This window comes from Phacochoerus africanus, chromosome 2, assembly GCF_016906955.1.
Source record: "Phacochoerus africanus isolate WHEZ1 chromosome 2, ROS_Pafr_v1, whole genome shotgun sequence".
In the NCBI taxonomy this organism is placed as follows: domain Eukaryota; kingdom Metazoa; phylum Chordata; class Mammalia; order Artiodactyla; family Suidae; genus Phacochoerus; species Phacochoerus africanus.
Genome location: NC_062545.1, coordinates 63659934 through 63680127, shown reverse-complemented (window position 1 = coordinate 63680127; position 20194 = coordinate 63659934). Strand labels below are relative to the sequence as shown.

General features: G+C 35.4%; 1 protein-coding gene across 1 annotated transcript in view; it reads right to left on the bottom strand.

Moving 5' to 3' along the window:
* Nucleotides 1-20194, bottom strand: part of UFL1 (UFM1 specific ligase 1) — a 61895-nt gene that overhangs the window by 31780 nt on the left and 9921 nt on the right. The window contains exons 7-11 of the mRNA XM_047761297.1: nucleotides 7541-7599; nucleotides 5296-5442; nucleotides 3797-3972; nucleotides 2418-2597; nucleotides 601-721 (exon numbers count right to left, since the gene is read on the bottom strand). Coding sequence (XP_047617253.1) covers nucleotides 601-721; nucleotides 2418-2597; nucleotides 3797-3972; nucleotides 5296-5442; nucleotides 7541-7599 — 683 coding nt within the window. The remainder of the gene's footprint in view (nucleotides 1-600; nucleotides 722-2417; nucleotides 2598-3796; nucleotides 3973-5295; nucleotides 5443-7540; nucleotides 7600-20194) is intronic.

Genomic DNA, 20194 nt, shown 5'->3' with positions numbered 1-20194 from the left:
ACACCAAGGAGTGCTCTAAGTACTAGGGAAACAATAATAAATGAGGTGGGAGAAGAGTCCCAAAGGATAAAAAGCACATCACAGTGATAAAAGTGATGTAAAAAAACTGGGAAGATAATATGATGGAAAAGTGACAGTGTGTCTACTACCCTGGATGGTTAGAGAGGCCTCTGTGAGGAACTAACATTTAAAGGTGAGCTCTTAATGACAAGAAGAAAACAGTTACCTGAAGTTCAGAAGAAAACATTCCGGTACAGGGAAAAGCTTGTGCAAAGGGCTTGAGATGAACACAAGCTTGCAAAGTTTGAGATTAAAAAAAAAAAAAAAAAATGCTATTGGGGCTGGAACATAAAGATGAGATGGGAACAGGAGGTCATGACATTAGCATAGTTCTCACAAAATTAAACACAGAATAAATAATGACCACTATTTTCATTTTTATAATCAGTTATTAATTCATTAGCAAGATTTGGTTAGTATTAGCAGTGAAAGGTGAATCAATCAAATAAAAGGCCTTTCAAAAGACCTAATAAACGGAATGTTCACTGCAACAAATAAAAAACTCATTATGAAACTTCGCTATTAATAATAATTTGTTACCTGTTGCTTTCCTCCTTCGTTCATCTTTTTTATCTTTTTTATTTGTATTAGTGCTTTCTAAACTGGAGATTTGTTTCAAATCTTCTTCAGTGATTAAATGAACAGGATTATTTTTCATTTCCTAAAATAAAACATGCTCATTTTTTTGTAGAAAAAAATATACAGTAGTACAAAAAGCTTAAAAATTGTTTATATACTCACATCCTAACTATTCTTCTTTGGTTTCATTGCTAAAACTGTAGTGCTTTGTCTTAGCTGCCGCTCACTCAGACTGTTTTTCCTTGCTAAAAATCAGTGTCTTCCCTTGCTGTTCTTGGGTTTTTGTATCTATCACCAGCTAATGAGAAATCCTATCCAGTCACTGAACAACCGATCACACAGCATCAGATGCAATCCTCTTTAACCATTACTGGCTGATTTTACCACTTGCTCCCTTTCTTTCTGAGATTTCCAAGTCCAGTGCCCCTTGGTATCTGAGATTACTAGAAAGATAACAAAATCGCCATCCCCACCATAATGATTATATATGAATTGCATACTATGTCACGTAAACTTTTTTCCCCTCTGGACTCATTCTTTATCTCTGCTTTTCATAATTTAAGTTAGAAACAATGAACTATTTCTAAGTTCAGAAAATGGTTCTTTATCATGGGAGAGGGTTCTAAATCTGTAGAGACAAACACACATTTTCACATTAAAAATATTTCCTTGTTTTCCAAAGAAATACATTTAGAATATTGACAATTCAAACAAAAGAATCACTTTTTTCCCCTGCATTTATTTTTATGGTTGGAGGGAGGAGCCCAAGGAAAGAAAAAAAATGGATAAATTTTTATTTTAGTAAAAGGTCACAAATAAAAATAATAGTCATTTAGTAATTTGTAACTAACATATACCAGACTTTTTATTTACACTGCCCCTCAGTTTATAGTTATCCTTGTGAGAGTAGATATCACTATCCTTTTCTTTGTAGATGAGGAAACTAGAGGTCTATTTGTCAAAGCCAACAGAGAGTAAACAAGTTGAAATTAGAATTCAGGTTTACTGACATCAATCCTGTGTACTTTTTACTCCTCTTTGCTGCTTTTCAGGTCAAATGTAGAATGCTATCTCATTTTTTTTTAGATTAATAAGGAGTGTAAAAGAAATATAGATGAATGCAAATTATATATTTAATAAGCCCTTATGAATTTATTAACAGTCTCACCAAGATAAATGGGCTTCTTCTATCTATTTGTGAGCAGCTTTGTAAGCAGATGGTGGTGTTAACTAGAAACATGAACTGAATAGCCATTAAAGCAGACCTGGAATGACCATCACCTCTAAAAACTTCTAAGCAGTTCCTCAGAGGAACTAATCAATTTTGATATAGTAACAATTTCTTTCCTCAATAAGTTATCCTGTTGGCATACCCCAAATAGGTAATATTAATAAAGCTCTGCTAAATTCAGTAAATATACTGTGCACTGATTGATAAATATTACTATATACTTATCCATATACCACAGATATCATTTTAATGGCTTTTAATATTGGACCAATACCCTCAGGTTACTTCATTGTGAAATGTGTAATTTCTTTCATAAGATTTTAATTCATAAAATCAGCTTCCTGAGTTCTAATTTATATATTTGATGGGAATGAAGGAGAAAAATCCAGGAAAGAAAAATAAAAAGAAATGATGCATTGAAGGGAAAGAATGTAAGAAACAGTCTTTGGTTTTGGGTATAATGCTTACCTCATTTTTCAAAAATCATCAGATGATTCTAATGTAAAAATACTGTTAAAATTAGTAGATGAAGGAAAATCTGACATACCTTTTCAGCTTTTTGGTGCATCGGTTCACTGAACAATTCTACACAGTCATTTATAAATTTTTCACTGACTACAACAGTGTCACTAAAGACTACAGCTGAAGTCTGTTTGCTGAGTGCTCTCAACAGGTGTTGAAGCAGTATCGCAGCATCTTCAACTGACAAGGAACTGGGTAGCAGAGGCTAATTACAAACAAAATAAGAACAAAGTATAAATGTAATATAATACAGATATAGCATTTGTTATATATAATATGCTTTCATTAAATCTATGGGGTCTCAGAACCATCTATGTGCTGGCAGCTTCCCAAATTCTATTTCTGCTTTTCTCATTAACCTGAACTCTGAAATCACATATCCTACTTCTTCCCTAACCTCCCCACTCTGATATCTAACAGGCATCTCACATTTTAACATATCCTGTTCAAAACAATGTTGATTTATATCTCCTGCCCACAGACTCCCATGTTCTCTTTACCATCATTCTCCCATCCCAATTTAGAACCACGTTCCATTTTGCTTATCAGGCCCCAAACCTACAAGTAAGTTAGTTCCTCTCATAAACTCACAATCAGTCCATCTTCAAGTCCTGATAACTTTGCATCCAAAACACATTTCTTCTTAGCTCTTTTTACTCTCTGAAATTATTTTCACTGACACTCCTTCCCTACCCCCACCAAATACCCCTCCCAGAGGGCTAGAAACTTGTTGGGACGTAACATATTCAGCAAGTAAAGTGGTGCCTGGCACACATAAAGTACTTAATAAAATTTGTTGAATGAATAAACAAACACATCTGGAATCTCTGGGAAATTGTGTATCCAAAACAAGGTCCTTTCAACTTTACAAAGAAAGTCTGGGCCCTGACTAATAAATAATGGATGGGCCTCTGGCTCTTTTTCCTCACCTACACTTATCTTTTTTGGCATAATAAAGACTGGTCAATCCTGACATAAAACACTATCGGGGCTAAAGAAGTTTTTGTTACATATTAACAGAGATTAATGGATAAGAAATAAATAAATGACACTTGCTGCCTGATACCAGTAAAGCTGCAAATGCTTGGATGAGACTGTAAGAAATCTCACCAATTTCTGAGTGGCAGGTTTGATATTAGTGTTATATGCATGTGTGTTTGTTTTGAGATTCACAGAATTCTGGATGTTGATGTTCCATATATAAAAAAATCACCCTTCTTCAAAAGGTAAGAAGTCTTCAAGCATAAAGTAATTATGATTATTTGTTATAATAATGACTACTAGAATTTAGCCCTAAAGCCATGACTATCTTTGTGTATTCTATTCTCAAAATGGTCATATACTAGTGAAATATCAGTTGCCACCAGTTTAAAGAAAAATTAATAAGAAAAAGATGAAACATACAGCAATATCAACCCATGTTCCAGAGCTGATGGCTTCCTCTACTGATGCTTCCACCTGATCCACAAGTCCTTGACCAATACAAGCTGCTTTTAAGAACAAGAGCTGTATAGTCTTATATCTTTTCTTTATGTAACTCACAGCATCTGGGATTCCAAGTCTGGACAAAGCATCAAATTCTATAAATACATCACAAAGTTGGAACAGAACTGTCAATCATTCACACCTTTTAGAAATCTTAGAAAAAGTTAAGTTCTACCAAAATCTATTCTTTGGGAATGTACTATATTCTAATATTGCCTTCATAAGAATAAAATATAGAAGGTTACCACAGTTTATTCCCTGATTATGTTACCTTAACAATTTTTAATTATTAAACATATTTGTAGAAAAATTCATTCAAGTACTTCATTAATCCAGCTATGTCACTTCCTCTCTAATCAAGGGGACAAAGGGAAATATGAGGACTAAAGAGTAATAAAAGTAGAAATGGGGTAAAGGAATGTAATGGTTGAAGTAGAGAAAAAAAATTCATTTTGCTTATTACAGTTATCTACAGGAATGGAATTTATTTCTCAAAAGTTTCATCAAATGAGGACAAAGCAATTCTCTAGTCTAATTTAAACTAGTAAAAGATTTAGCATTTAACAAAAGTACAAACTTAAGACTTTAATTTGCAGCCATTAAAGTTAATGGAGATATCTACCATCCTCTCTCTGGCCCTATAGAATTATATTTAAGAAACTTAATTACAACAAAATTCTAATTCAAGTCCTTGGCTGAAGAAACTGAAAAGGTACATTACAGCAAGTCAAGAAAACATAAGGTAAGCCCAGTATTCATTCTAGCAAATTTTAACTGAATGCTAATGACTTATAGGTTTACTTATTTATAGGTAAATGATCTCATGTAATTTGACTTGGGTTATGAAATTGGTCCAACTCAGTCCTGAATCTCTATCTCTCTCTCTCTCTCTCTCACACACACACACTGTTTCAATGATTAAATTTAATCAATATACTTGATCCAAATGACAGAACCTCAGAAATATTATTTAGAATAATTTCAATGTTTCTGAAGTAGTGGATAACTAATAAAAATAAACACTGTAAGACTGATAGCCAAAAATATATTTCTAAGATTATGTAACTAAACAAACAAAAGAACCAGGCAACTGCATAAGTTATAGGATTAATAAGTATAATTAATTTTTACGAATTAAAAAGTACTTGAAGTATTTTATATATAGAATCACATTACTGGGAGGATGATAATTTACTACCAGCTTTTGGCCTTTCTACATCATAACAGTTCAATAACTATGGAATTAAACTCAGTTACATGAGCCACAGAAACCTGCAGTGTGACTACTTTTGTACTCAAAAACAACCACTGCAATCTGCTGGCAACAATAAAGTACATGCGTATTCCCAGGGCTAATACAATCTTTCTAGGAATGTGTTTAGAATTACAAATGAGTTTCAGTTAAAAAAAAGACTTACCTAGATAGCCATTCTGCCTGAAAAAAGAATCTACCCAAGTACTTTGTGTTCTGGAGTAAATGTCAGGGACAAACACCGCCTTATCCTGTCTTCCACCAACCACGGTGCCTCGTAAGCGTCCACTATTAACAAGTTCCTCAAGAACAGCTTAAAAGGAAACCAAACAAATAGCAATAAATCAGAGTAGGTAAAAAAATCTAAAAAGTAATACACTATTACAAATTACATATTATTATTAATTGTGAAATAATGCTATTTCACAATTCCGTTATTCTTACCCTTTAAAAATTGTAATTTAAAATTCAAATTGCATACTAAAGACACTATATTTTAGACAAAACTCTCCTGTCATTTATGAGAATACTCAGGTCATAAATCTCAGAAATTCTGGCAACTTGCTAAAGATGCTGGACTTGTAGTTCAAACTAGTTAATATTAATGTTGAATTTTTTTAGTCTGAGTAATTTTGGGGGAAAAAATGCGGTTATTTATCTCATGATTAAAAGTAGATGACTACACACTTTGAGAATAGACAATACACAATCACTAGTGTTACCAAGTTCAAATTTCTCATTTTTAGAAAAAAATCAGGACACCTGGATCCTATTAGAATCAACAGTGTAAAATAAAGCCATGAAAATTTGTACAAATTATTTCATTTCCACTGTTTAAACTGAAGCAACACATTTTAACCCTACCTATAACAGAAGTATAACACCATGGTTACTGGATCCAGACAGCCTAAGACCAAACCTCAACTCTACCTACGAGCTGACAAACACTGGGCAAGTGTTTCATTTTACTTATGCCTCCATTTTCTCATCTGTGAAATAAGGATAATTATGATCCCCATCTCATAGGGCTGTTGTATTCAAGTAAAGTGCTTAGAACATTAGCTGGCATATAATAAATATTCAATAAATATTAACTAAATATCACCACCACTGTGACAACCACAACCACCACCATCACTACATCAAAATCAATGGATTAATGCCAGTTTGAGAACTGGATAGTGCTGCCATTAACACCAAATTTATGCTTTTTATTTCAACTCTAATATTTGATTATACACTTTGTTGTTTTAAATATCAAAATTCCTTAAGAAAAGGAAGAAGATAGGAAGGAGTTATTTCTAAGCAAACCAACAAAAACATTCACAAGGTGTCTAGCACCAAGAATGATTTAGGAAAATTAGCCTTAATTTAACATAAATAAAAATTAGTTTACATATGAATTTCAAAATTTCAATGCTAATTAGAGTACATCAGAAGTCTAGATAACTTAATAGACTACAACACATAATTTTAAATTTTGTGTGACTACAACATAAATCCAAGCTAAATTCAAAGTTATCAATTTTATCAATTACTTGAAAAACTTTACCATTACAATGAAATTCCACCAACCCCCCAATTATGCAGATCTCCAAATCACCACATTTTGATTTTAAATTTGTTTTAAAAAACTTAAATTCAACTCCAGATTCTGGAAAATACAGTGAATAAAAATTAAGTTTTGGTTCTGTATTTGAGCTTTTTCCCCTTATTCATTTTAATTCTTATATTTGCACAGATTCCTGAGTCAAAAGATTAAGTCATTGCTTTTAAAAATTATTTCAGCCAGAGTTCCTGCTGTGGCAAAACAGGATTGGTGGCATCTCTGAAGCATCAGAATACAGGTTCAATTCCTGGCCTGGCACAACAAGTTAAAGGATTGGCTATTGCCACAGCTGCAATGTAGTCACAAATGTGGCTTGGATCTGATTATTGGCCCAGGATCAAAAAAAAAAAAAAAAAAATTCCAGCAAACCTTTAAAAACAACAACAACAAAACTGTTTGAATGCTAAGAATTTATTTGTAATGCTATAAACTTTTAGTAAAAATTTTTAGCCAAGCACTACTTTCATAAGAAAATGTAGTAAAAATCTGTAAGAAACAAAATGAAAATCATTCTTAATTCTAAAATTTTAAGTCTCTATCTATAAGACAAAAGTATATCTTTATACACACACATAATTTGCTTTTAATTCCACTCTTTTTGCAGTACCCAACATTAATATTTGGTTGGGTACATCAGGTAAGACACATACATGACAACTGGTATATAGAAATACTCAACCAGAAATATTTAAGTTATATAAGTTTTAATGTTAAAAGAGATAAAAACATTAAAATTGGTTAAGTTTTATAATAAGTCTATTCAACAGCGAATTAACAGATGTATACTTTAAACCAAACTCACAGTAAAGAAGTTGTTCCTGAAATCCATATTTTGAAATCAAAGAATTCACTGGTGTAGGCCTTTATGAAAAAGAAACAAAACAAAACCCTTTATCTGTTATAGAATAATACATATTTATGACTTAAAAAAACCAAACTAAGATGATTAGTTAATGAAAGACAAAAATTAATTTAGAAGAAAAAAGTGAAGGCAAAAATTGCACCAGAGATCAAGAAGGCAGAACCCAAGGACATGGAACTCACCTCTTTCCACAAATACATCAAAAACACATCTACATGTGGAACAATTCTCATGGACTACCTACTGAATGTAGGCAGATCTCATACAATCAAAATTGTAAGAAACATCAACATGTAACTGGGTAGGACAAGAAAGAAAAAGAAAGGAAGAAATTGGGACAGGATCTGTGCTCCTGAGAGAGAGCTCTGAAAGAGGAAATGTTCCTTCACCCTGCCCCCTTCACTAGCTGGAAAACATCCAGGATAGAAAGGGAGCTTCAGAGGCTCAGAGGAGAGTATGGCAACCAACTTAAGGCAGGCATAACAGAGAGTCCTGACCATCTATCTGCACTCCACAGCCTGAGAAGCACATCTGCTAGTGCACACACTGGCTGGGTGCTTAAACTCAGGCTTCAGTGGACAGACTTGGGGACAGGACTAGGGTTGGCTGTGCAGAGACAGCCTGAGGGTGCTGGAGTGTGCTCCTGGCTGCAAGCCGGAGTATATGCAGGACTGAGCCCAGGTCTTCTACAAAGCACCATTGCTAACTTGTGAACAAAGGGAGGGCAGGGATCCCACCAGAGCAGCCTCATTCTCTGTGTGCTTAAAGCAGGCATGGTTCCATCTCTTCAGGCCCTGAGAACATGCAAGCACCAGTAGGTTTTCTACATGGGAGGTAGTGCTGAAATCTGAACTGAACCCCAGGAGCCCCAAGACCTCAGAGGCAGAGCTGAAATCTGAGCCATGTCCAGTGGCTGACAGAGCTACAGATTTGCTAACTTTAAAGCTTTGCACCTGTGAGACATCCGAGCAGATTACTGGTGTTCCTGCAGCTGGGGCAAGTCTGGTATTAGCAGCTATGGGCTTTACAGGTGCATGCACACTGAAGCAGGGCTGGGCTCTAAGCTTATTCCACAGATCCCAAGGCAGGTCCAGGTGTGTAACTACAGCAGTCCTGGTGTCTGACTTAAGTGGATCTACACTGATGGATCTGCACTAGTGGCTTTGTGAACAAAGCACCTGAGGGTCAACAAGGCCAAGTCTGCATTCCTATAGTTGAGGCAGGGCCAGGGGCAGTGCCAATAACAACATACTTTGTAAGTCCACATATGGGTGACAGGTGACGGTACTGAGTACACTCCCCAGTGGACAGCTCCTGTGGAGGAATACTGAGTGGATCCTCTGCCAGAAGAAGCACTGCAGTCCCACCAAACTCACACGGAGCTCAAAAACGAATCTGGGGGCTTCTACCACAACAATGGGGAGCATATCCTACCCCTCAACCGGGCTAGTACAACCACAGAGCAAAGATGAAGCTTCACTCAACACCCATCATACCCCTAAAAAGGGGATAAGAGCCAGCACTCTTGGAAGAAAGTCATGGCATATATCCATATTAAAAAGAGCCCTCATACCAAAGATATCAGACTCACATAGGCTATACAGGGATGCTCCCACATAAAAAAAGCCCTTCAAGACTACACTAGATAAGTTTTTCTCCTAAATCCAAAGTCTGAGAAATAGAGTAAAAGGAAGGAGAGGAACCGTTCACAATTAAAAGAACAACAACAACAACAAAAATCCCCTGAAAGAACAAACAATGAAACAGACCTCTCTAATCTACCAGATCCTGAGCTCAAAGAGAAGCTAATGAAAATACTGAAGAATTAAGAGCACATATCAACATTAATTCAGATTACTTTACAAAGGAACTAGAAACTATAAGGGGAAGCCAAGAAAACTTAGAAAATTCATTTGCCAAGATGAAGGTGGGCTAAAGGCAATGAATAGCAGAATGAATGATGTAGAGGAACCACTAAGTGACTTGAAAGATTGAATGGAAATCGCCCAATCAGGACAGCAGACAGAAAACCAAACAAAAAAAATGAAAGTAATATGAGACCTATGTGATAATATAAAGTGTGCCAATCTACACATAAAGGAATATCAGAAGAAGAAGAGAAAAGGGGACTGAAAATGTATTTGGATAAATTAGGGCTGAAAATTCACCAAATCTAAAGAAGGAAACAGATATCCACATACAGGAAGCACAGAGGATCCCAAACAAGATGAACCCAAACAAAACTACACCAAGACATATTATAATTAAAATGGGAAGAGTTAAAGAGAGGATTTTAAAGGCAGCGAAAGAAAAACAATGTGTTACTTACAAGAAAACTCTCATAAGGATATCAGCTGATTATAGAAACAGTGCAGGTCAGAGGAATGGCAAGATATATTCAAAGGGCTGAAAGGGAAAAACCTGCAATCTGGAATACTCTACCAGCAGGATTATCATGTAGAATAGAATATAAGGAATTTCTCAGACAAACCAAAACTTAAAGAAACAACAATACTAAACCTATCCTAATGGAAATATTAAAAGGTCATCTCTAAATTAGAAAAGAAAAATTTGTAAGAGAAAAATCACAATAGGAAAGTAAATCACTTAAATAAACCACTAGAGATTTTTTTAAAAAATCAAAAAGATTTTGTGAAAAGCAAAGAAAACCACAATGAATAAAAAAGGATAAGCATGAAAATGTAAAAGAGGACATCAAAATAATAAAACATGAAGGGAGTAAGAAAATTTAGGTTTTACTTTTTTTAAAGAATGTGTTTGAGCTTGTATGACTACCAGTCTAAATGAACCTAGTTAGTAATGGGTTAACACACTTAAAAAACAGGTTAACCTTGGGAGTTCCCATTGTGGCTCAGTGAGGTACCTACCCAACTAGTATCCATGAGGACGCAGGTTCAATACCTGGCCTCATTCAGTGGATCAGGATCTGGTACTGCTGTGAGCTGTAATCCTCATTGCTGTGGCTATGGCACAGACTGGCAGCTGCAGCTCCAATTGATCCCTAGACTGGAAACTTCCATATGCTGCAGGTGCAGCCCTAAAAAGCAAAAAACAACAAGACAAAACAAACAAAAAAACAAGGCAACCAGAAATCAAAAACAACAGATTCACAAAAAACAAAAAGAGGAGAACTTAAGCATAATATCAAAGCAAACCATCAAACCACAAAAGGAAAAGACAGAGAAAGAGAGAGAGGAAAAAAGATGACAAAATCAACTGCAAAACAAGGTTTAAACTGGCAATAAATATACATTAATAATTACTTTAAATGTTGATGGATTAAATGCTCCAATCAAAAGAAACAATGGCAGATGGGATAATAAAACAAGAGCCCACAATATGATGCCTACAAGAGACCCATTTTAGGGCAAAGAACACACATATACTGAGGGTTAGGGGATGGAAAAAGATATTTCATGCAAGTGGAAGTGACAGAAAATTCAGCGAAGTAGGAGATACAAGACTAACATTCAGAAATTAGTTGAATTTCTGTATATTAACAGTGAAATACTAGAAATGGAATATAAAAAAATATCTTTTAAAATCACACCCCCCAAAATTAAATACCCAGGAATAAACCTAAGGAGGTGAAAGACTTATATGCTGTAAACTATAAAACATTAATCAAGGAAATTAAAGAGGATTCAAAGAAATGAAACAATATACTATGCTCTTGGATTGGAAAAAATATTGTTAAAATGGCCATACAACCCAAAGTAATCTACAGATTTAATGTGACCACTATCAAATTACCCATGAAATTTTTCATAGAACTAGAACAAATACTCCAAAAACTGACATGGAACCATAAAAGACCTAGAATTGCCAAAGCAATCTTGAGGAAAAACCAAACCAAACCAAACCAAAGCAGTAGGCATAACTCACCCAGACTTCAAACAATATTACAAAGCTACAGTCATCAAGACAGTGTCGTACTGGTACAGAAACAGACATACAGACCAAGGGAACAGAAGAGAGAGCCCCCAAATAAAGCCAGATACCTACTGTCAATTAACCTTCAACAAAGGAGACAAGAATATAAAATGGGAAAAAGTTTCTTCAGCAAGTGGTGCTGGGAAAACTGGACAGATGTATGTAAATCAACAAAACTAGAACACACCTTCATACCATACACACAAACTTAAAATGGCTTAAAGACTTAAATGTAAGACATGACACCATCAAACTCCTAGAAGAGAATACAGGCAAAACATTCTCTGACATAAACCATACAAATGTTGTCTTATGTTAGTCTCACAAGGAAATAGAAATAATAACAAAAATAAATAAATGAGACCTAATCAAACTTACAAGCTTTTACATAGCAAAGGAAACCATAAGAAAAAAAAAAAATCAGAAACAGACAACCTATAGGAGAATATAGTTGCAAACAAGGCAATGACATACAAACACCTAATAAAACTCAAGAACTCAAGAACAAAACATAACAAACAAAAAACAACAAAAACAACAAACAACCCAATCAAAAAATGGGCAGAAGACCTAAATAGACATTTCTCTCCACAGAAGACATAAGGATAATCAGCAGACACATGAAAAGATGCTCAACATCACTAATTACTAGAGAAATGCAAATCAAAACTACAATGAGGTACCACCTCACACTGGTCAGAATGACCACCTTTAAGAAGTCTATGAATAACGAATGCTGGAAAGGGTGTGGAGAAAAGGGGACCCCTCCTACACTGTTGGTGGAAGGTGAATTGTTACAACCACTATAGAAATCAGTATGGAGCTTCCTCAGAAAATTAAAAGCAGAACTACCATGTGATCCAGCAATCCCCCTCCTGGGCATATATCCAGACAAAACTACAATTCAATAAAATACATATACCCATGTATTCATAGCAGCACTACTCAAAATAGCCAAGCCATAGAAGCAATTAAAATATCCATTGACAGACGAATGAATTAAAAAGATGCAGTACATATATACAATCCAATACTACTCAGCCATAAAAAAAAGGAGTGAAATAATGCTATTTGCATCAACATGGATGCAACTAGAAATGATCATACTAAGTGAAGTAAGTCAGAAAGGAAAAGACAAATACCACATCACTTACAAGTGGAATCCAAAATATGGCTGAATCCAAATGAACCTATCTACAAAACAGAGACTCATGGACCTGGAGAATGAACCTGCGGTCGTCAAGGGGTAGGGCAGAGAGAGTGGGATGAATTGGGAATTTGAGATTAATAGATGCAAATTATGATATTTAGAATGGACAGACAATAGGTGCCACTGTATAGCACAGGGAACTATATCCAGTCTCTTGGAATAAATCTTGAGGAAGATAATATAAAGAAGATACACACACATACATACATACATATGTATGTATGACTGGTCACTTTCTCTACAGCAGAAAGTAGCACAACATTGTAAATCAAGTAAACATTAATAAATTTTTTTTTTCTTAAAGAAATGAAAGAGAAAGGAGGAGAAGGTGGTATAGGACATGAAGCTCATCTATTCCCCCAAATATATAAAAAATACATCTATATGTGAACGTTTCACACAGAAAATTTGCTGAACACTGGCAAAAGACTTCAGAATTCTGATAGAGAAAGCAAATTGTCACATAACTGGGGAGGATAAAAGAAAGAAGAAAAAAGCTAAAGAGGAAAAAAAAATAAGAAAGGAAGGGGGATGGGACCTGCACCCCCAGGAAGGAGCTGGGAAAGGAGAAAAGTTCCTTTACACTGGGAAGAACCCCCCTACACACAGTGGTGAAATCAGCTAGGACATAGGTGGAAGTTCAGAATCTTGGAGAAGGAGAACATAGCAATTGGTTTGAAGTAATTAAAATGGAATCAGTCCCACACAAGTGGCCAGTGCTACCACCCTGCCCTTCCCAGCCCAAGACAACCATCTGTTGGTGCCAACAGGGGTTGGGAACTAAAACTTGGGCTCTGGGGATCAGACTCAGGGAGAGAACTGACTCAGTTCTGTACCCTGAAAACCATAAGATGCTGATGAAAAGAAATCAAAGATGACACAAACAGATGGAAAGCTGTACTATATGCTCTTGGATTGGAAGAATCAATATTATCACAATGGCTGCACTACCCAAGGCAATCTATGGATTCAGTGCAATCCCTATGAAATTACCAAAGGCATTTTCCACAGAACTAGAGGAAAAAATTTTACAATTTGAATGATAACAGAAAAGACCATGAATAGCCAAAGCAATCTTGAGAAAGAAAAATGGAGCTGGAGGAATCAAGCTCCCTGACTTCAAACTAACTATAAAGCTATAGTCATCAAAATAGTATGCTACTGGCACAAAATCAGTGAAATAGGATAAAAAGCCCTGAAATAAACTCATGCACATAAAGTCAATTAATCTATGATAAAGGAGGCAAGAATATACAATGGAGGAAAAACAGTCTCTTCATTAAGTGGTGTTGGGAAAATTAGACAGCTACATGTAAAAGAATGAAATTAGAATGCTAATGCCATGCACAAAAATAAAATCAAAATGGAAGACCTAAAATGTTAGATCAGATACTATAAAATTCCTATAGAAAAACTGGCAAAACATTTTTTGACATAAATCACAGCAATATTGTTTCCGATCCATCTCCTAGAGTAAATGACAATAAAAACAAAAATAAACAAATGGGACATAATTAAAAGCTTTTGCACAGCAAAGGAAGCCACTGACAAAATGAAAAGACAACCCAAAGAATGAGAAAAAAGGGAAACCACCTGCACTGTTGGTGGGAACATAAGCTGGTACAATCACTATAGGGAACAGTATGGAGATTCCTTAAAAAATTAAAAATAGAAATGCCATATAATCCAGCAATACCACTCCTGGGCATATATTCTGAGAAAAGCACAACTCAAAAAGATAAATGTACCCCAATGTTCACTACAACACTATTTACAACTGCCAAGACACAGGAGCAACCTAAATTCCCATCGACAAAGGAATGGATAAAAAAAAACACAGCATACATATACAATGGAATACTTAGCCATGAAAAAAGCATGAAATAATGCCATTTGCAGCAACATGCATACACCTAAAGATTACCATACTAGGTGAAGTAAGTCAGAGAAAGCCAAATGTCCTATGAGATCACTAATATGTGGAATCTTATAAAGATGATATAATAGAATTTACAAAACAGAGAATGGACACAAAGATTTTGAAACCAAACTTAGGGCTACCAAAGGGGAAACTGGGGGAGAGACAAGGGATAAATTAGGGGTTTGGGACCTATATATATACACAAGAACATATACAAAACAGACAGGTAACAAGGACCTGTATAGTATAGGAAAAAGTATATAATACTGTGCAATAACCTATGTGGGAAAAGAATCTGAAAAGAAATGGACATATGTGTATCTATAACTTATTTACTTGCTGTATGCCTGAAATTGACACAGCATTGTAAGTCAACTATATTCCAATAAAATTTAAAAAAAATGAAAGATGAGAAATAACAATTGATATTGCACAAATACAAAAACCGTAAGAGAATACCAGAAACAATTATGTGCCAATAAATTCAACAACTGAGAACAGACAAGTTTCTAGAAACATAAAAGCATACCAAAACTGAACCAAGAAGAGGTAGAAAACTTGAACAGACCAATCACTTGATATGAAATAGAATCTATAATTTAAAAAACTCAGTGCAAACAAAAGTCCAGGACTATGTGGCTTCAATGGGAAATTTTACCAAACATACTAAGATCTAGAAGAATATCATGGTATTTTTATCAAACACACAAAGAACATACTAGAAGAATATGGCAGTACATACATACAGTGGAATATTACTCAGCCACAAAAAGAATGAAATAATGCCATTTGCATCAACATGGATAGACATAGAGATTATCACACTAAGCCATGTTAGTTATACAGTGAAAGATAAACATCACAGGATATCACTTCCATGTAGAATATAAAAAAAGGATACAAATGAACTTATCTACAGAACAGAAACAGACTCAAAGACTTTGAAAACAAACTTATGGAGGAGTTCCAAGAGTGGCTCAGCAGGTTATAAATCCGACTAGTATCCACGAGGATGCAAGTTCAATTCCTGGTCTTGCTCAGTCGGTTAAGGATCCAGTGTTGCTGTAAGCTGTGGTGTAGACCACAGACGTGGCTCAGAACCCACATTGCTGTGGCTGTGGCATAGGCTAGCAGCTCTAGCTCTAATTTGATCCCTAGCCTGAACTTCCATATGCCACAGGTGTGGCCCTAAAAAGCAAACAAAACAAAACAAAAAGCCCAAAAAACTTATGGTTACCAAAGGGAAGAGGTAGAGGCAGGGGAGGGGTGATCTGGGGGTTGGAGATTAGCATATGCACACTGAGGTATAGGGACTGATTGACCAAAGGGACCTGCTGAATAGCACAGGGAACTCTACCCAAATATTCTATGATAATCTATGTGGCAAAGAATTTGAAAGAGAATGGATATGTGTACATATACAACTGAGTCACTCTACTGTATAGCAGAAATTATCGAAACATTGGAAAGCAACTCTACTTAAATAAAACTTCAAAAAAGAAAAAAAACAACAACTAATATTGATTCCTCTCAAAATCTTCCAAAGGAATGATGAGGAAGGATCACTCCCAGGGAGATGGTAGCTTCATTCTAAGAAAAAACACTTATGAATAAACTTGACCAAAGAGGTAAAAGACTCATATGCCAAAAATAATAAAACACTGAATAAAAGAAATTGAAGATAATTCAAAGAAATGGATAGATGTCCCATGCTCCTAGAATGGAAGAATTAATATTATTAAAACAGCCATACTACCCAAAACAACTCACAGATTTATAAGTTTCCATCGTGACTAGTATGCATGAGAATGTGCGTTCAATCCTGTCCTTGCTCAGTGGGTTGAGGATCTGGCATTGTGATGGGCTGTGGTGTAGGTTGCAGATGCAGCTCGGATACTGAATGTCTGTGGCTGTGGCATAAGCCAGCAGCTGCAGCTCTGATTCAACCCCTAGTCTGGAACTTCCATATGCTGTGGGTGCGGCCCTAAAACAAACAAACAAACAAAAAACTTACAGATTTAATGTGAGCCCTATCAAATTACCCATGACATTTTTCACAGAACTAGAACAAATAATCCAAAAAAATTATATAGAACCATGAAAGACTCAGAATTGCCAAGGCAATCCTGAGGAAAAAGAACAATGCTGGAGGCATAACTGTCCCAGACTTCAGACAATACTACAAAGCTACAGTAATCAAAACTGAGTGGTACTGGCACAAAAACAAACATGGATCAATGGAACAGAATAGAGAACCCAGAAATATACCCAGACACCTACTGTCACTTAAATTTTGACAGAGAAGGTAAGAATATAAATGGGAAAAAGATAGTCTCTTCAACATGTGGTACAGGGAAAGTTGGACAGCCCCATGTAAATCAAGGAAGTTAGGACTCTCACACACTACATAAAAAAATTAACTTAAAATTCCTTAAAGACACAAATATAAGACATGGCACCATTGAACACCTAGAAGAAACATAGGCAAAACATTTTCTGACATAAATTTTATCAGTGTTTTCTTAGGTCAGTCTCCCCAGGTAATAGAAATAAAAGCAAAAATAAACAGATGTGACCTAATCAAACTCACAATCTTTTGTACAGCAAAGGATCCATAAACAAATGAAAAAACCCCACAGAATGGGAGAAATTATTTGCAAACAAAGTGACCAACAAGGGATTAATCTTCAAAATACATAAAGAGCTCATACAACTCAATAACAAAAAAATAAACAACCAACAAAAAATGGGCAGAAGACCTAAACAGGGCCATTAAAGGTGCATTAAAAAGTGCTCTACAGCACTAATTATTGCAGAAATGCAAATCAAAACTATAATGAAGTATCATCACATACCAGTCAGAATGGCCATTATTAAAAGTCTGTAAACAGTAAATGTTACAGAGGGTGTTTATAAATGGGAACCTTCTTACACTGATGATGGAAATGTAAATTGGTACAACCACTATGGAAAACAGCATGGAGGTGCCTCAGAAAACTAAAAATAGTTGCCATATGATCCAGCAATCCCACTGCTGGGTATAGATCCTGAGAAAACTCTAATTTGGAAAGAGCACTGTTTACAACAGTCAAGACATGGAAACAATCTAAATGTCCATCAACCGATGAATGGATACAGAAGATGTGGTGGTATACAATGGAATACTACTCAGCCATTAAAAAGAATGAAATAGTGCCATTTGCAGCAACATGGATGGACCTGGAGATTATCATATCAAGTGAAGCTAAGTCAGAGAAAGTCAAATACCATATGAAATCACTTATATGTGGGAATCTAGAATATGATACAAATGAACTTATTTACAAAACAGAAATAGACTCACATAGAACACAAACTTAGAGGAAATGGGGTGGCAAGGCGTAAACTAAGAGTTTGGGATTGGCAGATACAAAGTATTATAAACAACAAGGTCTTACTGTTATCGCCTAGGGAACTGTATTTAATAAATAAACCATAATGGGAAAGAACAAGAAAGAAATATATATACATAATATGTATAATAATCACTCGTTGTACACCAGAAACCAATACTGTAAATCTAGAAAGAAAAAAAAATTGTACCAAATTTTACATCCTTAATCAGAATTATGCTACTGAGATACTAGGTAACTGACAGGTCTTCCCAATCTGGGATCAATTTATTTTCCCACCAAAATTTCACCTCAAATTTAATGATTCTTAACTATCTATCTTGCCCTTTATTGCATGTTTATTTTTCTTCATCCTCTTAGTTCTGTCTGGAAGGCTCTTTCCCCACCTGGGAAGTCAGTGAATGTTATTGGATTCTATTTTTAAAGAAAAATGAGATCACACACATATTGAAAGGAATATGGAATGATGTATTCCAGTTAAGGTGCATGACTGGAAGAGACCCAATTTAAATATCTTTTGCTTTTTAGTATTTTCTTTCCTTCCTTTTTTTTTTTTTTTTTTGCTACACCTGTGGCACGTGCAAGTTCCTGAGCTAGGGGTCAAATTGGAGCTGAAGCTGCCAGCCTACATCACAGCCACAGCAACACAGGATCTGAACCGCTTATGTGACCCACATTGTAGCTTGAGGCAATGCAGGATCCTTAACCCACTGTATGAGCCCAGGGACTGAACCCACATCCTTATGGATACTAGTTGGGTTCTTAACCCACTGAGACACAACAGGAACTCCTTATTAGTATTTTCTGTGATAACTATATACATTTCTTAAAAAAAAAAAAAAAACTTTAGTGAGATATATGTAATTTATATATCATAAATCTACCCAATCCTAAATATACAATCCAATTATCTTAATACCTTTATAGAGTTGAGTGATGAACACTACAATCCAGTTTTAAAAGTTTTCTATCACCCAAAAAGTTCGTTCTGAGAAACTCAGGGCTACTTTGAGTCAGAAAAATATTATTTGTTGAAACTGATAACTACACTCACCACTAATAATTAGTCAGAAAAAGGATAAATATTTGTTAACAGGAAAAAATATTTTTCGTTTTTCTTTTTGACTAAGTAATAAATAAATGTAAAGAGTATAAGAAGTTACAAAACTGAGTCCCCCTTCATTTTCACCATTCAGCTGCTCATTTCCTTTCACGGAAAAAAAACTACTGTTACCCACTTCTTGTGTTAGGAGGGTGATCTCTACAATCTGTCAGAGCCTATGTGGAGTAAAGAGGGCATCCACATAGGGAAGAGAGCTACAGCAACAATGGGAGATCAGTGACAAAAAAGGGAATTATTCAAAAAAGTAACTACATTAAAGATAATAGGAGCTAGGTTTCTCATGGTCAGAGATAAGAGTTATGGAAAAAGAAAAAATGTATGGTGTTGAAAGAGAACTGGAGGTATCAGTGTTAACTCATGGTTTCTGATACACAAAGATAAAGAAATACAGATACAGAGGGTGGTGTATTAATGTGTATATGTGTATCCCTTATCTATCTGCTGAGAGAGCTTGGGAGCAGGAAAGATCTAAAGCAATAAGCAATTTAGTGTCTAGATCCTGGTTTCTAAATACTACACTCTAGTAAAAGGAACCAGGGCTTCTAGGAAAAATGGCTGGTTCCAAGGTTGGTCCAGGGAAAGTATGAACTGAGGCCAGAACTTCTTGTTGTGCCAGAAAAAAGTTTTGCAAGAATGATGGGGATCTGTCAAAAGGACACAGAAGCCAGCCTAAAGGTCCTGCCACTAGCTAAATCAGAGCCAATGTGAAAATCTAAGTAATGATAAAAATAAATTATATCCAATGACAATTACTGGAAACCCTAAGTCCATAGTGATTTAATAAATGAATATATTGAAAATTTTACGAAAAACTCACATCATCTCAAACTGCCCTCCCCACAAATACTTAAAAATAAAGAGAAAACAAGAGTTCCCTTTGTGGCTCAGTGGTTAAAGAACCCAACTAGGATCCATGAGGTTGCGGGTTTGATCCCTGGCCTTGCTAAGTGGGTTAAGGATCTGGAGTTGCAGTAGCTGTAGCATAGGCCGGCAG